We start from the raw sequence: 23,287 nt of genomic DNA, 5'->3' as shown, positions 1-23,287 counted from the left end.
TGCTGCAGGTATGGAGACCCCGCGTGAAAGTACCCTAAGGCTATTCTGAACCTTATTAGAATTAAAGGGGTTATCCAGGAAAAAATTTTTTTTTACATGTATCAACTGGCTCCAGAAAGTTAAACAGATTTGTAAATTACTTCTATTAAAAAATCTTAATCCTTTCAGTACTTATGAGCTTCTGAAGTTAAGGTTGTTCTTTTCTGTCCTCTCTGATGACACGTGTCTTGGGAAATGCCCAGTTTAGAAGCAAATCCCCATAGCAAACCTCTTCTAAACTGAGCGTTTCCCGAGACAGGTGTCATCAGAGAGGATTTAGACAGAAAAGAACCACCTTAATCCTTTCAGTACTTATGAGCTTCTGAAGTTAAGATTTTATTTTTTAAGAGAAATAATTTAAAAATCTGTTTAACTTTCTGAAGCCAGTTGATGTATATAAAAAAGTTTTTTCCTGGATAACCCCTTTAAGAAAAACATATTTGGGGTGGGTTTTTACTTTGCCCCCCCCCCCTATGCAGTTAGGGTAAAGCAATGTAAATGAGCCATGTAATGGCTGTAAGTTACTATTTTAAAAGCCAGGATACGAGAGAAAATCAATCCCAGCCGTAGTTTAACCTCTGAGATGCCAACGTAAATAGCAAATACAGCATATTTTTGCATCCCGGTTTATTTACATGGCACCTAGGGACTTAAAGGGGTACTCCACTGGAAAACATTTTTTTTAATCAACTGGTGCTATAAAGTTAAACAGATTTGTAAATTACTTCTATTAAAAAAAAAAAAAATCTTAATCCTTCTAGTACTTATAAGCTTCCGTATGCGCCACAGGAAGTTCTTTTCTTTTTAAATGTCCTTTCTGCCTGACCACAGTGCTCTCTGCTGACACCTCTGTCCATTTTAGGAACTGTCCAGAGCAGGAGAGGTTTGCTATGGGGATTTGCTCCTACTCTGGAAATTTCCTAAAATGGACAGAGGTGTCAACAGAGAGCACTGTGGTCAGGCAGAAAGGAAATTCAAAAAGAAAAGAACTTCCTGTGGAGCATACAGCAGCTGATAAGTACTGGAAGGATTAAGATTTATTTATAGAAGTAATTTACAAATCTGTTTAACTTTCTGGCACCAGTTGATTAAAAAATAATAATAATGATTCCAGGACAGTACCCCTTTAAGAAAAGTCCCCAGTACTGCCTTTTGTATATTAGGCCACTGACAGGCATAAGGGCTGTATTAGGGAATGGTAAAACTGAGGAATTGTCACAGAATTTGTGTAGAATTCTGTAGTGTGAACCCCTAACATTAGTGTCAATGGGTCTAAACAGCAATGCCACATAGTTTTTCTGACTCATTCTCCTGATTGGTGGGGTCTCAGCACTGAGACCCCTACTGATCAAAACTTCTGACATGTCAAAAGTTCTTCTAGTGACAGGGCCCATGTAAATATTGTCACTTGTCGGCAGCACATCTCCACGTGTAAATGCGGTTGTGCGGCTGACTATAATGAAAGTGAATGGCCATTCGAATGATACAGTAATCGTTCGGGCAGCTCTTCACTATTAATTACTGGCCGGTCTATCGGCACTCCTATTGGCAAGCTGTCTGTGTAATATAACCCTAATACATTGTAATGCAGAACAATCACAGTGTATTACTGAAGTGATGGCATGTTCAAGGATCCTTGCAATAAAAATAAAAATAAAGTTAAAAAAGAAAATACAAATAAAAAAATTATAATATTAATATATATATATATATATATATATATATATATATATACACACACACACACACACACACACACATTTTTCCACCCCTCAAATAAATTAGTAAAAAGGTTTATAAAATAAAAAAGAAAATACAATAAAAAATAATAATAATAAAAATTAATAATTATATATATATATATATATATATATATATATATATATATATACACATACACATACACACACACATATATATACACACATACACACACATTTTTCCACCCCTCAAATAAATTAGTAAAAAAGGTTTTCTATACATTAATCCCCTTCCAAAAAACATACACCTTATCTTGTAAAAAAGCAAGCCCTCCACATCAGACAAAAAATATAAATAAAAATAAAATAACAATAATATATATACACACACACACACCAATGCTGTTTTCAAAGTTCAAAATGGTTAAAGGGGTTAAATGTAATCATTTAAATGTCTAATATTCCAGCAATTGGATGATGGCGACCAGACGCTCACCTGAACAAGCATGTGACAGATATCGGTGTGTCCCATCTCTGCTGCAGCGTGCAAGGGTGTCCTCTTACCGTGCTGCTCCATCTTGAAGTTGGGGTCAATCCCATCCACTTAAAAACACAAAAACACATGTATTAGGATGAGATATTCAGTCAGGACACAAACTTTACTCCAATCACAAGAACTGTCTGTAGAACTTTTCCTTTATTTTTGTAAATAAATTTTTATTGCTATTACAAATTTTCCATACAAAATGCCATAGACAGAAATGATGTTCTAACACAAAATTACACAGTCATAGTTCTGCAATAGCTGGAAAGTCACCGGCTGCAAAGCACTATCCTAAATGAATGAAGTGGCAGCACACATACTAAACCGCACCCCACTCCAATTACTCACTACGGGACTGCACAAGATATGCCGAGCACCGTATTCTGCTATGGTCCTCAGTTCCATAGCGAGTGAATGGAGCAGAAGCGTGCATGCTTGACTGCCGCTCCATCTAGTTGAGGGACTCTAATCCACGTGATTGGAGGAGGTCCCCCCCCCCCCAACAATCAGATACTTAAGATCCTGTTGATAGAGGATACGATAAAATCTGAGTCAGAATTCCGCAGCAGCAGAGTCCCATTGTATTCAACGGGATTCTGCTGCGCTGTGCACAAGGCGGAATTTCCACGCCAGATTTTTTCGGCACGGAAATTCCGATTTCCGCAGAAAGAATGAACCTGTCCATTCTTCCTGCAGACTCCGCGTGGAATGCACAGCCGTCTACGAGGTGTGAACATAGCCTTAGCATAACCCTCAATAAAATGATACAGCTTAAGGATTCTGCCAACAAGATTTTGCTTGTGTATCCTAAAACCAGCATGCTGGGATATGTAGTGTATGATATTGAGTCAGTCTGGTTGGTTTGGATAAGTGAACCAACAATGCATTGTAAGCAGATCACTATACTATTCTGCCCCGGTATTTTCCCTTCCGACTGGTAAAGATTTATGATAAAGATTCTCTTGCTCAGAGCTTCCGCCATCCTTGCGGCACCATCTCTCCCAACAGGTTAACACACACATAAGCTGGAAAAAAAAATTAAAGGGGTATTCCAGGAAAATTTATATATATATATATATATATATATATATATATATATATATATGAATGAAAGGATTAAAAAAATTTAATAGAAGTAAATTACAAATCTGTTTAACTTTCTGGAGCCAGTTGAGAGAGAGAGATAGATATATATATATCTCAATATATATATATATATCTCAATATATATATCTCAACTGGCTCCAGAAAGTTAAACAGATTTGTAATTTACTTCTATTAAAAAATCTTAATCCTTTCAGTACTTATGAGCTTCGGAAGTTAAGGTTGTTCTTTTCTGTCTAAGTGCTCTCTGATGACACGTGTCTTGGGAACTGTCCAAAGTAGAAGCAAATCCCCATAGCAAACCTCTTCTAAACTGGGCGTTTCCCGAGACAGGTGTCATCAGAGAGCACTTAGACAGAAAAGAACAACCTTAACTTCAGAAGCTCATAAGCACTGAAAGGATTAAGATTTTTTTTTATAGAAGTCATTTACAAATCTGTTTAACTTTCTGGAGCCAGTTGATATATGAAAAAAAAAAGTTTTTTCCTGGATAACCCCTTTAAGCGTGATCACAAACCGATCTACCCACATAGTGCCAGGAATAGGAGGGCACAGAGAACAGAGTCTGTTCCCCAGCTGGGTGGTTGGGTCAGCCCCTGGCAGTGTTCAAAAGTAAATTCTCTGGCACATCTGAAATTCTCTTTTATTTCTGAGCTGCCGCTACAGAGACCTCATTAGCAGGCGCGGATTATTGCATACATCAGCACATCCCTGTGTACTCGCCGGCCTAGAATAGGCAGCGGCCCACGTCTGGATGATATGTCTGCAGCCCTGGGAATTCAGGACTTGTTTAATCCATGAGGAGGCTTGGCAGAGCAACAAACCCTTCAAGATGCCTTGTCAGAGAGGGGTTACGGACACCTACTGACAAGCCGCAGATTTGTCGCTAGACACAAGAATGAGGGTCACACACAGGAGGCTACGCTGTCTCAATAGTTAAGTAAATACATATATAGGCTTTAAAAGGATCCCACATTTACCTTGTCTAAGATTTGCACAATATGTGGGTTAAAAGATGAAAAAATAAAATAGTCTCATATTTAGTTAGTAAACAGTGCCACCCTTGTCCATGTCTGGAATTGCAGCTAAGCATTATGCACTGAAATGATGCAGACACAGCATTTTTTAATAGTTATTATTCGTGGACAAAACTATTTTAAGTGACCCTGTATATAAGATATATATATATATATATATATATATATATATATATATATATATATACATACACACACATACACACACAGTGGTCACTCAAGTTACAATATTAATTGGTTCCAGGATGACCATTGTATGTTGAAACCATTGCATGTTGAGACCAGAACTCTATGGAAACCTGGTAATTGGTTCTAAAGGCACCAAAATGTCATCCAAAAATAGGAAAAAGTGAGGAATAAAGAAAAATAAGTAGATAACTAATAGAGAAAAAGCAAATCCTTACATAAAAAGGTAAGAAAGATCTGCTGGGAGCTGTAAATCACTGTCTATGTCAGGGTTTCCCAAGCAGGGAGCCTCCAGCTGTTGCAAAACTACAACTCACAGCATGCCCGGACAGCCAAAGGCTGTCCGGGCATGCTGGGAGTTGTAGTTTTGCAACTGCTGGGGGCACCCTGCTTGGGAAACACTGGTCTATGTAGAGGACAGGAGCTTTTTCAGGGTCCTGTTCAGGGTTCTATTAAAAAAAAAAAAAATCTTAATCCTTCCAGTACTTATTAGCTGCTGAATACTACAGAGGAAATTCTTTTCTTTTTGGAACACAGAGCTCTCTGCTGACATCACGAGCACAGTGCTCTCTGCTGACATCCCTGTCCATTTTAGGAACTGTCCAGAGCAGCGTATGTTTGTTATGGGGATTTTCTCCTACTCTGGACAGTTCTTAAAATGGACAGAGATGTCAGCAGAGAGCACTGTGCTCATGATGTCAGCAGAGAGCTCTGTGTTCCATAAAATAAAATTATTTCCTCTGTAGTATTCAGCAGCTAATAAGTACTGGAAGGATTAAGATTTTTTTTTAATAGAAGTAATTTACAAATCTGTTTAACTTTCTGGCTCCAGTTGATAAAAATAAATAAATAAAAATTTCCACCGGCATACCCTTTTAAATATCCACTATATGTCATAGACCATGTTAGGCATTGTGGGCATCAAACCAAAAATAAATAAATCAAAGAAAAATAAAAGTTATTTACAAAAAAAACCACACAGTATGAACTCACCGAGCATCATCAACACTTTCTGCAGCTCGCCTTGTCTGGCGGAGAAATAAAGCTGTTTGGGATGGAACCGAAGTTTCTTAGGCCTAGAAACAGAGTAGACATTGTCTCTATGACATGTCAAAAAAGTATAATGTAAATGTGACTGCAATGAGAATAATGGAGAAATGTAAATCATCAATAATACAGAAGTCTGCTTACTTTTCAGAGTCCAGAGCAAGTAAAGCGCTCTCCAGAGTCTCCTTCACCGGTCCCTGAGACGAGACGGGAGATTTCCCCGCGCCGTGAGCCTCAGAGACGTCGCAGGGCTGGGGAGCCGGCACGTCTGTCTTGGAATCATCTGCTGCTTTCTGGGCTGTGAAATCACTATTGAGAAAACGCAAGGAGACAATACATCGGTGACAGTCGCTGACTAATCAACTACGCAATACTGCTTGGGTTGACAAGCCTCCGGTCCTGCCGGGAAAGTTCTGTCAAGTTTAGGAATTGTCACCAATGGAGTAATTGGGTTCCAAACCCAGAAAGTCCCATTGTAACTCCGAAGAGTGATGAGCTATACCATACATGCAGTCTGCAGCTGGGGGCAATGCTATACAATGTGACGGAGCAAAAGAAAGCCACTATTTACAATGTATCTGCATATCCTCTTAGGAATGTAAATAAGCGATTTATTGCTAGGATATTCCTTAAAGGGGTACTCCACTGGAAAACATTTCTTTTTAAATCAACTGGTGGCAGAAAGTTATACAGATTTGTAAATTACTTCTATTAAAAAAAATCTTAATCCTTCCAGTACTTAGCTGCTAAATGCTCCACTAGAAGGTCTTTTCTTTTTGAATTTCCTTTCGGTCTGACCACAGTGCTCTCTGTTGACACCACTGTCCAATTTAGGAACTGTTCAGTATGGAGAGGTTTGTTATGGGGGGGATTTGCTCCAACTCCAACAGTTCCTAAAATGGACAGAGGTGTCAGCAGAGAGCACTGTGGTCAGACAGAAAGGAAATTCGAAAAAGAACTTCCTGTGAAGCATATAGCAGCTGATAAGTACTGGAAGGATTAAGATTTTTTAATAGAAGTAATTTACAAATCTGTTTAAATTTCTGACACCAGTTGATTTAAAAAGAAATGTTTTCCAGTGGAGTACCCCTTTAAAGGGGTAAAAAAAAAAAATGTAATCAACTGGTGCCAGAAAGTTAAACAGATTTGTAAATTCCTTCTATTTAAAAATCTTAATCCTTCCAGTACTTAGCTGCTGTATGCTCCACGGGAGGTTCTCTTCCTTTTCAATTTCCTTTCTGTCTGACCACAGTGCTCTCTGCTGACACCTCTGTCCATGTCAGGAACTGTCCAGAGCAGAAGAGGTTCGTTATGGGTATTTTGCTCCTGCTCTGGACAGTTCCTGACATGGACAGAGGTGTCAGCAGAGAGCACTGTGGTCAGACAAAAAGGAAATTCAAAAAGAAAAGAACTTCATGTGGATCATACAGCTGCTGATAAGTACTGGAAGGATTAAGATTTTTTTTTAATAGAAATGATTTACAAATCTAAATCACAAAGTAGAAGCGGGAGTCTGGCACTTCACTTCAGGTAGGTAACTTCAGTGGATATATGCAAGAGTGGAAGTGAGCACTAATGAATGAGGGTGGTGGTGCAGATCCAGTCCAAGTAAATAGCAAATATAACAAGTGAAGAGATTCAGAAGATCGCACTCACCACTGTAGCTCAAGTCCTTTATTGGGGCATGTAAAGCAGGTACAGAAGATACAGATGCGGGGGCGCCTCCATGGGACGGTCTCTGTTTCGTGCACCAAGTGCACTTCGTCAAGCCGACGCTCCGCGTTGGCTTGACGAAGTGCACTTGGTGCACGAAACGCTCCGCGTTGGCTTGACGAAGTGCACTTGGTGAAAGAAACGCTCCGCGTTGGCTTGACGAAGTGCACTTGATGCACGAAACGCTCCGCGTTGGCTTGACGAAGTGCACTTGGTGCACGAAACGCTCCGCGTTGGCTTGACGAAGTGCACTTGGTGCACGAAACGCTCCGCGTTGGCTTGACGAAGGGCACTTGGTGCAGGAAACGCTCCACGTTGGCTTGACGAAGTGCACTTGGTGCACGAAACGGAGACCGTCCCATGGAGGCGCATCTGCATCTGCTGTACCTGCTTTACATGCCCCAATAAAGGACTTTAGCTACAGTGGTGAGTGCGATCTTCTGAATCTCTTTATTTGTTAATTTACAAGTCTGTTTCACGCGGTTGATGAAAAAAAAAAAGTTTCCCAGTGGAGTGCCCCTTTAACCTGTGGGATCTTTATGATCCAGAGAATAAAGGAACTGCAATGCTGAGTAAGTGGCCTGGCAGGGGCCATGCAGGGACCGGCAACCAGCCCGATTCACTTGAATGGAGCTACATTTCCCCTATGGCCAGACCCCCGCTAGGTAGAGAAAGACAGAGTCAGCAATGCAACCACTTATTCTCAGACCTGGTCACAAAGTGTCCTAGGGATATTATTACTTCATGAGATGGGAATACCTCTGCCATGGGGCTGTCTATTAAAAACAACACCTCTCTATATACACTAAATTAAAGCGCAATTCCAGCGTTGCTCTTCTCGCGTTCTGCAAAGTTCGGCGTGGCTGCACATGCCAAGAAAACCTTATCACGATGAGCGAGTCCTATTAATTAATAAAGGGGTCAAGAACGGAACTCTCTGGGCATCGTACGGTTTCCTCAGCAATTGAACCCTCCAACATGTGCAGAGAGTTTCTATGCCGAATTTTGAAGATTGGCCCGCCATAGAGGGGCTCAGCACCATCCTCAAGCAGCCAGAAGAGCCACCCTTCTCCTGATGGACCCATCCCCTCCATAAGCAATTTTCTATGGTCAAACAGGACTTCTCACAGTCACCGTGCCAACGTTTACCCCTTAAGGATAAAGGGTTTTTATATTTTTGTAATTTTGTTTTTTCCTCTTTGCCTTCTAAATGCATAACGTTTAAAATTTTCCACCTACAGACCATATATTAGGGCTTGTTTTTTTGTGCCACCAATTGTACTTTGTAATGACATCACTTATTTTACTACCAAATGTACGGTTCCGTGTCCACCAAATGGCTTCTGTTTCTACACAGCGCACTTTCCGATAAAAATGACTTTATTCTGTAGGCCCATACGATTACAATGATACCCAATTTCTATAGGTTTGGGGGTTTTCTTTTTACTGCTCATTAAAAATTAGAACTGGTGATGATTTCTATGTGTGATGGGGACAAACTGCACGCATCTCCCCTCCCCCTGCTCTGCCTTCAGAGGATGCAGGTCTGCACATCACCCCCACACACAGCACTCCTAACACACATACACACAGCACCTCCCACGCACACACACACAGCACCTCACACACACACAGCACTCCTAACACACATACACACAGCACCTCCCACGCACACACAGCACCTCACACACACACACACACACACACACAGCACCTCACACACACACACAGCACCTCACACACACACACAGCACCTCACACACACACACAGCCCCTCACTCTCACACACGCACACACATGCAGCACCTAACACACACACACATACAGCACCTAACACACACACACCACCACCACCACCACCACCACACACACACACACAGCACCTCACACACACACACATACAGCACCCCTAACACACACACACACCACCACCACCACCACCACCACCACCACACACACACACACAGCACTCCTAACACACATACACACAGCACCTCACACACACACAGCACCTCACACACACACACACAGCCCCTCACTCTCACACACAGCCCCTCACTCTCACACACAGCCCCTCACTCTCACACACGCACACACATGCAGCACCTAACACACACACATACAGCACCTAACACACACACACACACACATACAGCACCTAACACACACACACCACCACCACCACCACCACCACACACACACACAGCACCTCACACACACACACACAGCACCTCACACACACACACACACAGCACCTCACACACACACATACATACAGCACCTAACACACACACACACACCACCACCACCACCACCACACACACACACAGCACCTCACACACACACACACAGCACCTCACACACACACACACATACAGCACCTAACACACACACACCACCACCACCACCACCACCACCACACACACACACACACACACAGCACCTCACACACACACACACACCACCACACACACACACAGCACCTCACACACACACACAGCCCCTCACTCTCACACACGCACACACATGCAGCACCTAACACACACACACACCACCACCACCACCACCACCACACACACACACAGCACCTCACACACACACACACAGCACCTCACACACACACACACACAGCACCTCACACACACACATACATACAGCACCTAACACACACACACCACCACCACCACCACCACACACACACACAGCACCTCACACACACACACACAGCACCTCACACACACACACACAGCACCTCACACACACACACACATACAGCACCTAACACACACACACCACCACCACCACCACCACCACACACACACACACACACACAGCACCTCACACACACACACACACCACCACACACACACACAGCACCTCACACACACACACAGCCCCTCACTCTCACACACGCACACACATGCAGCACCTAACACACACACACACACAGCACCTCACACACACACACACACACAGCACCTCACACACACACACACAGCACCTCACACACACACACATACAGCACCCCTAACACACACACACCACCACCACCACCACCACCACACACACACAGCACCTCACACACACACACATACAGCACCCCTAACACACACACACACCACCACCACCACCACCACACACACACACAGCACCTCACACACACACACACAGCACCTCACACACACACACAGCACCCCTCACACACAGCACCCCTCACACACACACACAGCACCTCACACACACACAGCACCCCTCACACACACACACAGCACCCCTCACACACACACACACAGCACCCCTCACACACAGAGCACCCCTCACACACAGAGCACCCCTCACACACACACACAGCACCCCTCACATACACAGAGCACCCCTCACACACACAGAGCACCCCTCACACACACACACACACACACACACAGCACCCCTCACACACACACACACAGCACCCCTCAAATACACACATCACTCCTAACACACACACACACACACAGCACCCCTTAAACACACACACAGCACCCCTCAAACACACACATCACTCCTAACACACACACACACACACACACACACACAGCACCTCACACACACACAGCACCCCTTAAACACACACACACAGAACCACACACACACACACAGAACCCCTCAAACACACACACACAGCACTCCTAACACACACACACACAGCACTCCTAACACACACAGCACCACACACACACACAGCACCTCACTCACACACACACACACACACATACAGCACCTAACACACACACAGCACTCCTAACACACACACACACAGCACTCCTAACACACACACACAGCACTCCTAACACACACAGCACCACACACACACACAGCACCTCACTCACACACACACACACACACACACAGCACCATACACACACACACATACAGCACCTAACACAAACACAGCACCACCACCACACACACACACACACACACACAGCACCTCACACACACACACACACCACACACACAGCACCTCACACACACACACAGCACCACACACACACACACAGCACCCCTCACACACACACACAGCACCCCTCACACACACACAGCACCCCTCACACACACACATCACTCCTAACACACACAGCACCTCACACACACACAGCACCTCACACACACACACACAGCACTCCTAACACACACAGCACCTCACACACACACACAGCACCTCACACACACACACACAGCACTCCTAACACACACACACAGCACTCCTAACACACACAGCACCACACACACACACAGCACCTCACTCACACACACACACACACAGCACCATACACACACACACATACAGCACCTAACACAAACACAGCACCACCACCACACACACACACAGCACCTCACACACACACACAGCACCTCACACACACACACACACACACACACACAGCACCTCACACACACACACAGCACCACACACACACACACACACAGCACCACACACACACACACAGCACCACACACACACACACACAGCACCTCACACACACACACAGCACCACACACACACACACAGCACCCCTCACACACACACACAGCACCCCTCACACACACACAGCACCCCTCACACACACACATCACTCCTAACACACACAGCACCTCACACACACACAGCACCTCACACACACACAGCACCTCACACACACACACACACACAGCACTCCTAACACACACACACAGCACTCCTAACACACACACACACAGCACTCCTAACACACACACACACAGCACTCCTAACACACACACACACCACACACACACACACAGCACCCCTCACACACACACACAGCACCCCTCACACACACACACACAGCACCCCTCACACACACACACACACACACACACACACAGCACCCCTCACACACACAGCACCCCTCACACACACACAGCACCACACACAGCACCTCACACACACACACACACAGCACCTCACACACACACACAGCACCCCTCAAACACACACACAGCACCCCATACAATTTCAGTCTGGTATGTAATCATATCACAAGTTGAGTATTGTACACATCTTTGGCACAGTTTACATGTAGCTTTGGTGCAGATGGACGATCAGAAACCTGAAGATAAATGTAGGTCTATTGACATACATGCAAAGCTGCACCAAAACCGGATGTAATTATGTAAATATAGGCGCTTATTTAGGTGATGCACCAACCACCAGTGTTTTCTTTACTAGAATTTATGTTTTCTCAATAAAATAAAAAAATAAACAAGTTTGGATCGTTGAACTCAAACAAAATATGTTAATTAGTTCTGGCAACTGTAGGAGTTGTTTTTTTTCTAAACTTAAACCTCAGTATTCTGATTTAATTGCTGTGCTGGTCCTTTGAGGGGAAAAAAGTTGGCGTGCATTACGGTTTGGGCACTCGGGCTCAAAAAGATTCGCCATCACTCCTTTAGGGTCAATTCACACGTATAGTATCCTGTGCATATTTAATCTGCTGGATTTGACACTGTGCTCAGTAATGTAGTTTACACTGAAATCTGCAGCATAAAATCCTGCGTATCAAATACGCGCAGCATACTGTAGGTGTGAATACAACCTTTAACATAAATGTGTCACAGATCTTTTTTTTTTATACCTACTAGAGCCACATAATGAACCATGTTACATTTGAAAATAGTTTCTATTTTCTGTATATTCCCTGTAGAATGGGAAGGGAGGCTGAGCTGCTTTTGTCTTCTCTATCTGCTAGCGTCACCTTTCACTGTAACGCTGTACAGATCACTTCCCAGCACCCTCCTCCTTATCATCACAGACAAAACATGAAGTCTCAGCTTAGTTTCTGCAAAGTGGCCAGAATCAAAACTGCAAGATTTCAGGATTTTTTAAAATAATATAATAATAGTAAAATAGAAAAAAAAAATTTATAAATAAATATATAAAACTTGATTTAAACTATAGGTCATTTTTATGATGACACATATCCCTTTAAAGGAGTAGTCCAGTAGTGAACAAGTGGTGAACAACTTATCCCCTATCCTAAGGATCCGACCACTGGGGCCCCCCGCGATCTCCTGTACAGAGCCCCGACAGCCCGCGCGAAGGGGGTGTGTCGACCCCTTCACGAAGCGGCGGCCGACCCGCGCCCCCTCAATACAACTCTATGGCAGAGCCGGAGCGCTGCCTTCGGCAATCTCCGGCTCTGCCATAGCGATGTATTGAGGGGGGGTGTCGGCAGCCTCTTCGTGCGGGGGTCGACACCCGATATCTGGCCGGAGAGCCTGGCCCCCGTACAGAGAGATCGCTGGGGGCTCCAGCGGTCGGCCCCCCCGCAATCTCAAGCTTATCCCCTATCCTTAGGACAGGGGATACGTTTTTCACCACTGGACTACCCCTTTAAGTTGCTACAAATGTCTGTGCTCTATCCCCTCTCCAGGTACTAATATAACAATAAAAAGTCATAATGTCACAGAACATGTGGGATGGAAATCACCTCTCTGTCGTAGTGTCTGCTTGGCCCTCCGTTTGGACATCATCTGTGACAGCATCTGGTGTAGTAGTACACACAGTAGAGGTGGTATCCGCTTTTGCAATGGTGACCTCTTTGGCCTTGGAAATCTCTTCCCCGCAGTGTGGACAGTAGCTGGCATTATTGACTTGAGTGGCGCAAAGCTTATGAAATCTGTGGGAGATGCTGGTTTCAGGTTGGCACTCCATGAATGTGCCCTGAAAATACAAAAACAATCACACGTTACAATTATCAGTAGTCCGAGAAAAAATGGGTTTGCTGAGGCGCCTGTCTGTATGAACATATATTAAAGCTGAACCGTGACAACCTGGACCCGAATCCGTTTTGAGCTTCGTAGTAGGAAAAAAAAAAAAAAAAACGGGTTTGCTGAGGCGCGCCTCAGCAAACCCGTTTTTTTTTTCCCTACTACGAAGCTCTTCTCTGCCAACTCTGTGATCAAGACGGATTCGGGTCCAGGCTGTCACGGTTCATCTTTAATATATGTTCATACAGGTGTTGAGCTCTAAGCCCAACAGAACCAGGTACGTGGGCATTCGTGTGTGAAAACTAACGGCACAAGGCAGCGCCACCATTGTCTGTTTTTTCTCTTTACATAATCTGCAATTATCAGTAGTCACCACACACTAATGACAGATGTCACTCCCACCCTACTTATCTAAGAAAGCATAAAACAATAAACATAAAACCAGGAACGCCCTTAAATACTTGCAATATATAAGTTATGGTTATTAAATAAAATTGGTTGCTTCCTCAAGGGGTTTAAAGGGGTATTCCAGGAAAAAACTTTATATATATATATATATATCTCAACTGGCTCCAGAAAGTTAAACAGATTTGTAAATTACTTCTATTAAAAAAATCTTAATCCTTTCAGTACTTATGAGTTTCTGAAGTTAAGGTTGTTCTTTTCTGTCTAAGTAATCTCTGATGACACCTGTCTCGGGAAACGCCCAGTTTAGAAGAGGTTTGCTATGGGGATTTGCTTCTAAACTGGGCGTTTCCCGAGATACGTGTCATCAGAGAAACTTAGACAGAAAAGAACAACCTTAACTTCAGAAGCTCATTAGTACTGAAAGGATTAAGATTTTTTAGTAGAAGTAATTTACAAATCTGTTTAACTTTCTGGAGCCAGTTGATATATATATAAAAAAGTTTTTTTTTCCTGGCATACCCCTTTAATAGAATCCGCTCTTCACACCAGTTGTCTCTGTTTGCATAAGTTTGTAATACAGAAATGCTGAAGAAGTCTACATTGTGCTGTTCCTCTGTTATTCCTCATAGACACACATGAATCAATTGACCGCTTTAGGTTACCATTCCTTTTGTCAATAAGGTGTGTCTCCACAGTAATAGAAACAATACATTATTAGTAAGAATACCAAGTGCGGTGTATTACTCTCTAGGGCAGTGGTCTTCAACCTGCGGACCTCCAGATGGTGCAAAACTACAACTCCCAGCATGCCCGGACAGCCGTTGGCTGTCCGGGCATGCTGGGAGTTGTAGTTTTGCAACATCTGGAGGTCCGCAGGTTGAAGACCACTGCTCTAGGGATTACAGACATGTCAGGAGACAGGACAGATTACTGATGAATAGCAGTTTACAGTTTTGTTTTTAAGCATGGAACCTTGCAGTAACACTGACATTTATCTTTATTCCGTGGATCAATACCATTAAAAATGATAACCATATTAACATAACTTTTCTATTATTGTGCTGCCCTTTATTCATTTTTTTCTGATATATGAAGTGAGCAAGAATCAGCAATTCTGGTGTTTGGTATTTTTTACATTTACGCTGTTTAACGCGTGGGATCGTAAACATAATATTTTTATAGATAGGACATTTCTGCACTGCGATTTTTACTATTAGAGGGGAATATATATATATATATATATATATATATACACACACACACACACACACACACACACCATTTATTGCTCAATCGGCTCCATCGGGGGACACAGACCACGGGTATATGCTGCTGGCACTTGGAGGCTTGACACTAGGCAACAAGAAAAGTCGTCCCCTTCCAGCAGGATATACCCGCCCACAGACAGCTGAGCTAATCAGTTTTAGCTTAGGGTCAGTAGGAGGCAGACACAGGGCTGGATTTCTCCAGACCTGGTCGATTATTTTTCTTATTTTTGAGATTAGGGATGTATAGTTAGAATTTTCTCTCCCTTTTAATTCTCTCTTTTTAGGTGGGGACTCAGGAACATAGCGTTCACTGTTTCCCCATATGCGAAGAAGGGGCACAGACATCGAGTCATGTACTGTCAACCTCTTCTCGCCACCGGTCAGCGCCTGGGGTTGTACCTCTGGGTCTGGGTCCCCCTACCTTCCCTGCTCGTCTCGCTGTTTCAGCCAGGCATGATGCAGGAGTTTACTAGCTGAATGAAGACTTCATTAGGTAAGTTTTCTAGGGACAAGGTGAGTATTTCTCTCTCTTTCTTTTCAGGATTCTAAACCTCTGTAGCCCCCCTATTTGAAGCCCACTCCTTTTTATTCACAATGGGGACATTCTCCTGCTCAGCCATTCGCAAACGGCCGACAGCTCTCCTTCTCCCGGCTGCACTTTCTTTAGTATACTCGGCATTCAGGGAGTTTTTTAATGATGGCCGTGGCTCGTTCTCCTCAAGGAATTTAGCTCCGCCCACTCCCTGCTGGCGGGGATTACGACCCTATAGCGCTTCCGTGAGCGTATTGGGGGTTTTGGTTAACTGCCTATCAGCGCTGCGCGCGCTACAGGGGTCATTTGAACCAATGAGGGCCTGACTGGTGCTGGTCCTGGCCCCTCCTTCTCATTGTTCTAGCCCTCCCCCTCCCTTTCTCTCTCCTCTCTGCTGAGGACCGGCCTTTCTTCACACAGCCTGCTTCTTCTCTTCCTGAGGCACACAGACACTGGGTGAGACTGCTCCATTTTTACTTTTCCTTGCATTATGTCCGAACTCAATAACTGTCTTAGGTGTATGGCCACCTTATAAGATACTGATGGACACCTACTTGACTTTAATATAAAAAAAAAAAAAATGATATAATGTCACACAATATGGGGTATTACTACTGTAATATAATTTTACTACTTATTTAGTGTTTCATTTATTTAAAAAATAAAAATAAAATGACTTACAGCTGTGCAGAAGTATCCACACCCAGGACAACACTGGTGCTTCACCATCTTGCCCCTATGGTCCTCGCACAATACCAGATGCCGCACTTTATTAGATGGTCTCATCAGCTCGTACTTGATTACCTCGGTCGTACACTGGCTCAGCTGGAATGGGGAGCAAAGAATGGAAGATCAGTCATTTCTTATAAGTAACAGTAAGTAAAGAAATGATTGTCATCTACTGATATGTAAAAGAGAATCTGAAAAAAATTCTCCGCACTGTGAGCCATGAAGTAATCCCATAGAATGTCATCTTCACATGGGACAAACACTAGTGCAGGTTAGTACTTTTAGTATTTTTCTCCAGACACCTGTTGATCCTATCCTAATACAATGATCTGTGGATCATGGTGACCGAAGCTCCTAAGTGGACCATGGCCATCATGGATGAGACATCTTGATGCCAGAACCTAAGCACCAAAGTGTCAGGGACCATCAGAGCCCATCTGTAGGAGATGCACAGTAACATTTCTACATGTGGGAGCTTCATTCTCTGACCTCTTGGTCTGTGCTCTCGATAGCCATGCAGTGATCTCCGGCGGTGGCAGTCACTTCATCCTCTTTGGGAGTTTCCATTCGGCAGCTACAAAGAGGAATTCCTTGAAGACCATCAATCTCCATGGTTTCAGATCCATTAGAAAGACCTGTGGGGTAAAGTGAAAATAAGTCATTCTGTTCGGACAATCAACTAGGGAGTGAAGCACTGCTGCTACTGCGCACTACACCCAGCTAAAATGTGCGATCACACAGGAAACCCAATGCAATCTAGACTTGTACATCTATGCTATCACTGTGTGATCAGAACGGTGTCTGGGACTGGCAATTTTAATCTTGTGCCATGTTCCAGATATAAAAAAATGAAATAAAAATAAAAAGGGGAGATTTATCAAAACCTGTCTAGAGGAAAAGTGGTGCAGTTGCCAATAGCATCCAATCAGATCGCTTATTTCATTTTTCCCAGGCCTCCTTAAAAAAGAAAGAAGCGATCTGATTGGTTGCTATGGGGTAACTGCACCATTCTTCATCGGCACAGGTTTTGATAGATCTTCCCCTCAAATCCCAACCATTTAATCCCAGAAGATGACGACAGCCTTGGGCCTAATAAAGAGCCCTAGATCTCCAGTGATGACCTGTGTCTATCCTCTGTGTCCTAACAGATGTCTGCGAATTTGAAATGCATGGGCAGTAATGTAAAGTGAAATGGTACAAGTATGACAGTATGTTATTTGACATAAACCTAATAAACCGGGCATGCTGGGAGTTGTAGTTTTTAGACACCTGGAGCTTTGGAGACCACTGCCCTATGCTATCAGATTTATAAAAACTTCTAACTATCCTACCATAGCAACTAGAGATGAGCGAACTTACAGTAAATTCGATTAGTCACGAACTTCTCGGCTGTTGATGACTTTTCCTGCATAAATTAGTTCAGCTTTCCGGTGCTCCCGTGGGCTGGAAAAGGTGGATACAGTCCTAGGAGACTCTTTCCTAGGAATGTATCCACCTTTTCCAGCCCACCGGAGCACCTGAAGGCTGAACTAATTTACGCAGGAAAAGTCATCAACTGTTGAGCCGAGAAGTTCGTGACGAATCGAATTTACTGTAAGTTCGCTCATCTCTAAAGGGGTATTCCAGGCCAAAACTTTTTTTTTACATATCAACTGGCTCCGGAAATTTTAACAGATTTGTAAATTACTTCTATTAAAAAATCGTAATCCTTCCAATAGTTATTAGCTTCTGAAGTTGAGTTGTTGTTTTCTGTCTAACTGCTCTCTGATGACTCACGTCCCGGGAGCTGTGCAGTTCCTATGGGAATATTCTCCCATCATGCACAGCTCCCGGGACGTGACATCATCATTGAGCAGTTAGACAGAAAACTTCAGAAGCTAATAACTATTGGAAGGATTAAGATTTTTTAATAGAAGTAATTTACAAATCTGTTTAACTTTCCAGAGCCAGTTGATATATATAAAAAAAGGTTTTGCCTGGAATACCCCTTTAACCTTAATCCACAGCATAGGGGATAAGTGTCTGACTGCAGGGGTGTAGACTGCTAGGACCCCCTACAAGTTCGAGGCTCGGGACCCAAGTCTCCGATCAGAACAGAGCAGCATTCACATGTGAGCACCGATGTTCCATTCATTCTCTATTGAAGCTGCCGGAGTTAGCTGAGCACTGTACACAGTCATCTCCAACGCCTCTGATAGAGAATGAATAAAGCAGCGGTTACATTGACAGACAAGCAGTGCACTGCTTGTCTGTCAATGTAACCGCTGCTCCATCCTGATAATGGGATAACCCCTTTAAAAAAAAACAAAAAAGTTATGGCCGAGAATAAAAGAATGTAAAAATTTTAAAAAATTGTCTAGTCCCTAAGGGACAATTCTATTCTCTAAAAGGGTTAATTATAAAACACTGGCCTAACCGTTCTAACCCAAGAAAACTAGGTGGGAAAAATGAGTAATGGCCAAATGATAGACTATAAATGTTAGGCACAACTGTAGGTCACCAGGGGTCTGAACCATGCGGCATCCTTAAATATTCAACATTACTGAAAATTATAGCAATAGAAATGTGTGAATGAGGAGGACATCTTATCCAGAAGCTCATCCCTGGAGCTTTCAGCCTGGGAGAGGTTATGTCTTACAGAGCCATATGCAGACACATTCTCCAGTGAATAGAGATGATTTCTATCTACTTTCCAAACGGAGATCCCAGGTAGGGGGTGAGGAGTCTAAATTAAGAGGATTCTCCTAAGAGGAACGGGGGGGGGGGGGGGGGGGGGGGGGGTTGAAACATCTCACACGAGAAGTGCCGCACGAACAGCAGTGAATCGTGACAGGAAGAAATCATTCGGCCAATTATGTTGATTTATCCTGTGCATTAGAGTCGGCCACCAGAGGGCATCACAGGAGATTGCGATGAAGTGCACAAAGGAGACGAAACAAAATGGCATGTTGGAAGCCGGGATAATGAGGAGTGTGTGCCAAAGGCCTGGGAGCTCCTGCTGGGAAGCAGGCGGCTGATTAAAATTATTAGACAATTGAACCCCCAGAACAGAATGCGCTCGAAACTGTCAGGTAAAAGTGGAAGGGGGTAAAACTTCTATCAACTGTGTATTAGGGTGGAAGTTACTCAGCAACCTGGGACCACCAATGAATGAGCAGAAATACATCATACATCGTCCTAAATTCTCACCTTTAGACTGGGGGGACAAGATTTCCTTCACTCGTAGGTCCAGAGAATCAAGCGACACTTCTGTGTACTCTGTGCTGGTGTCCTGACCGTTACCTTCACCAGCTGTAAAACAAAAAAGGTGAGACCGACTTCAAGTCTGAACTTTGACCTGTGTATCTCTTAAAAGGGGTACTCCGGAGGAAAACTTTATTTTTTTATTTATTTAATCAATAGGTGCCAGAAAGTTAAACAGATTTGTAAATTACTTCTATTAAAAAAATCTTAATCCTTCCAGCACTTATTAGCTGCTGAATACTACAGAGGAAATTCTTTGCTTTTTAGAACACAGAGATCTCTGCTGACATCACGAGCACAGTGCTCTCTGCTGACATCTCTGTCCATTTTAGGAACTGTCCAGAGCAGGAGAAAATCCCCAAAGCAAACATATGCTGCTCTGGACAGTTCCTAAAATGGACTGAGATGTCAGCAGAGAGCCCTGTGTTCCAAAAAGAAAATAATTCCCCCTGTAGTATTCAACAGCTAATAAGTACTGGAAGGATTAAGATTTTTCAATAGAAGTAATTTACAAATCTGTTTAACTTTCTGGCACCAGTTGATTAAAATAAAAAAAAATAAAAAAATAAAAAGTTTTCCTGTGGGGTAAAGCGTTATTGTCATTTCTAAAAACATTTTGACATATTGACCAGACACGTCAAAAGTTTAGATGGCGTCAGGTCTCAGTCCTGCGATCATTAGTAATAGTTGGCAGAAGGGCATTGCTGCACCCATCCGACTTCACTCCATGGACTGAAATTCTGTGAGAAATGTGTTTCAGTGCTTAGGGCAGTGTTTCCCAACCAGGGTGCCTCCAGCTGTTGCAAAACTACAACTCCCTGCATGCCTGGACATCCTTCGGCTGTCCAGGCATGCTGGGAGTTGTAGTTTTGCAACAGCTGGAAGCACCCTGGTAGGGAAACAGTGTCTTAGGGACATGATGATCAAAACCTAATAGGAAGGTTGAATTACTTCCTACAGAACCTCCCCATAGTTATAGTTTTTCCACCAGAAAAGTTAACTACCTTTTGGGTTGGTGCTATTGTAAAATATTTACCAGCAATAGTAGGCACCTGTATGGTTATATGACTGTGTGTGTGCACAGTCAGATTACTCATATTTGGATTGGATACCCTCAGAACAATAGGGAGCAAGAGACACACACAACGGATACATGCATGAGGTCTGCACAGTCCCGAAAGTCAAGGGCAGAGGATGGAGGAGGACACTGCCTGATTGCAATGGGTCACCGTCTATCTCAGAGTAGGTTGGACTGGTGCCCCATGTAGCAGAGTCTATGGATTCTCCCCGTATGGGGCATTAAAGGGGTATTCCATGACTTTTTTTTATTTGACTATGCTACAGGGGCTGTAATGTTAGTGTAGTTCATAATATAGTGTTTGCACCTGTGTGTGACGGTTTTCTCACAATTCTTCTGTGATTTTCACCCCAATATTTATTTTTACCAGCATACAAAATGACTGTTGTCTCAGATTTTTCCCAGGTTGCATTGCAGCCGAGACCTGACTCACTAGTCAGCTGATGACAGGGAGCCTATCTGCTTCAATGGGTGAAGGAATCGCTTGGTGGGAGAGAGATCAATCTGCAACTAATGCAACAGCTGTAGGCACCCTGATTGAAAACCACACCATTTATGTTTCAATGGGTGGGGTGGCTGATGTGTGGGAGGGAGGAAAATGGGATTATGGGACTTGTAGGCAAAAGAAGAAAACTCAAACAGGAAATACCTGTAACAAAAAGCTAGCCACAGTGTTATGGTAATCTCACAGCATAGCCATTTAGCCCCAAGACAAGCGCAGATCCTTCCTAAGCATGTCCCTTACTGCCTGCCAGGTACGTACTAAAATCCCCTTATGGTGGATTACTCCTAAATGGTGACCCAATAACACTGCTCAATTAATAGTTATGTTAATACTGCTGCAGCCTACATGACTACCCCTCTATAGGTTTAAAGGGGTACTCCGGTGCCAGAGAGTTAAACAGATTTGTAAATTACTTCTATTAAAAATCCTTAATCCTTCCAGTACTTATTAGCAGCTGTTTGCTACAGAGGAAGTTCTTTTCTTTTGGGATTTCTTCTCTGTCACGACCACAGTGCTCTCTGCTGACACCTCTGTCCATGTCAGAAACTGTCCAGAGCAGGAGAAGTTTGCTATGGGGATTTTCTCCTGCTCTGAACAGTTCCTGACATGTGTCAGCAGAGAGCACTGTGGTCAGACAGAAAAGAAATGAATTTCCTCTGTAGTATACAGCAGCTAATAAGTACTGGAAGGATTAAGATTTTTTAATAGAAGCAATTTACAAATCTGTTTAACTTTCTGGCACAAAAAAATGAATAAAATAAAATAAAGTTTTACACCGGAGTACCCAAGCATAGGTTCAAGGTGCATGCTGAAAGTGCCATATCTACTGGTATATCTTCTATGCAAAAACACGCCAGCCTGTCCCTGTCCTCAATAAAGCCTAAAAACAAGCATTTTCAAAAACCACAATGATTTTAAACATCTGGAAATTTGAAATGCAACATCCTCACGACTCAACTTGTAGGAAATGTTTAATATGGTTACACCAAATATTTGTTACAAAAATCCTAACTTGGCCTGAGATACACAGAGACTTTTTTAGTGCAACTAATTTTAACTATAGAGCTACAGCTACGGTCCAAATAAATACAGTGATCCCTCAACTTACAATGAACTAAGGTACAATATTTAGAATGGTGTTTTCTGGACCATTGTAACTTGAAACCAGACTCAACATACAATGTACAGACAGTCCAGATCTGTGATACCTGTGAATGGCCTGAAGATCCAACCAATCAGAATGGACATTTCACTGGTACAACCCCTGTATGACTGAAGGGTATGCACTGACTGGTGTCTGGTAGCGCCCCCTACAGTACAGGGAGGTATTACATGTTCTGTACTCTTTACCTGTATTACTGAAGTGTATGCACTGACTGGTGT

The 23,287-nt window shown here is 43.3% G+C and overlaps 1 protein-coding gene across 9 annotated transcripts in view; it reads right to left on the bottom strand.

The window, feature by feature from the left end:
- EHMT1 (euchromatic histone lysine methyltransferase 1) overlaps positions 1–23,287 on the bottom strand; it is a 125,300-nt gene that overhangs the window by 25,318 nt on the left and 76,695 nt on the right. For 8 of the 9 annotated variants that reach the window (XM_056538654.1, XM_056538662.1, XM_056538659.1 and 5 more), the window contains exons 9-15: positions 20,268–20,369; positions 17,568–17,713; positions 17,031–17,174; positions 13,862–14,094; positions 5,802–5,966; positions 5,604–5,710; positions 2,236–2,342 (exon numbers count right to left, since the gene is read on the bottom strand). In XM_056538654.1, the coding sequence (XP_056394629.1) occupies positions 2,236–2,342; positions 5,604–5,710; positions 5,802–5,966; positions 13,862–14,094; positions 17,031–17,174; positions 17,568–17,713; positions 20,268–20,369 (1,004 nt within the window). The remainder of the gene's footprint in view (positions 1–2,235; positions 2,343–5,603; positions 5,711–5,801; positions 5,967–13,861; positions 14,095–17,030; positions 17,175–17,567; positions 17,714–20,267; positions 20,370–23,287) is intronic. The other variant, XM_056538655.1, reaches the window with a different exon arrangement.

This window comes from Hyla sarda, chromosome 9 (assembly GCF_029499605.1).
Source record: "Hyla sarda isolate aHylSar1 chromosome 9, aHylSar1.hap1, whole genome shotgun sequence".
Taxonomy (NCBI): domain Eukaryota; kingdom Metazoa; phylum Chordata; class Amphibia; order Anura; family Hylidae; genus Hyla; species Hyla sarda.
Note: the sequence above shows the minus strand (reverse complement) of the source record. Positions and strands in the feature narration are given on the sequence as shown.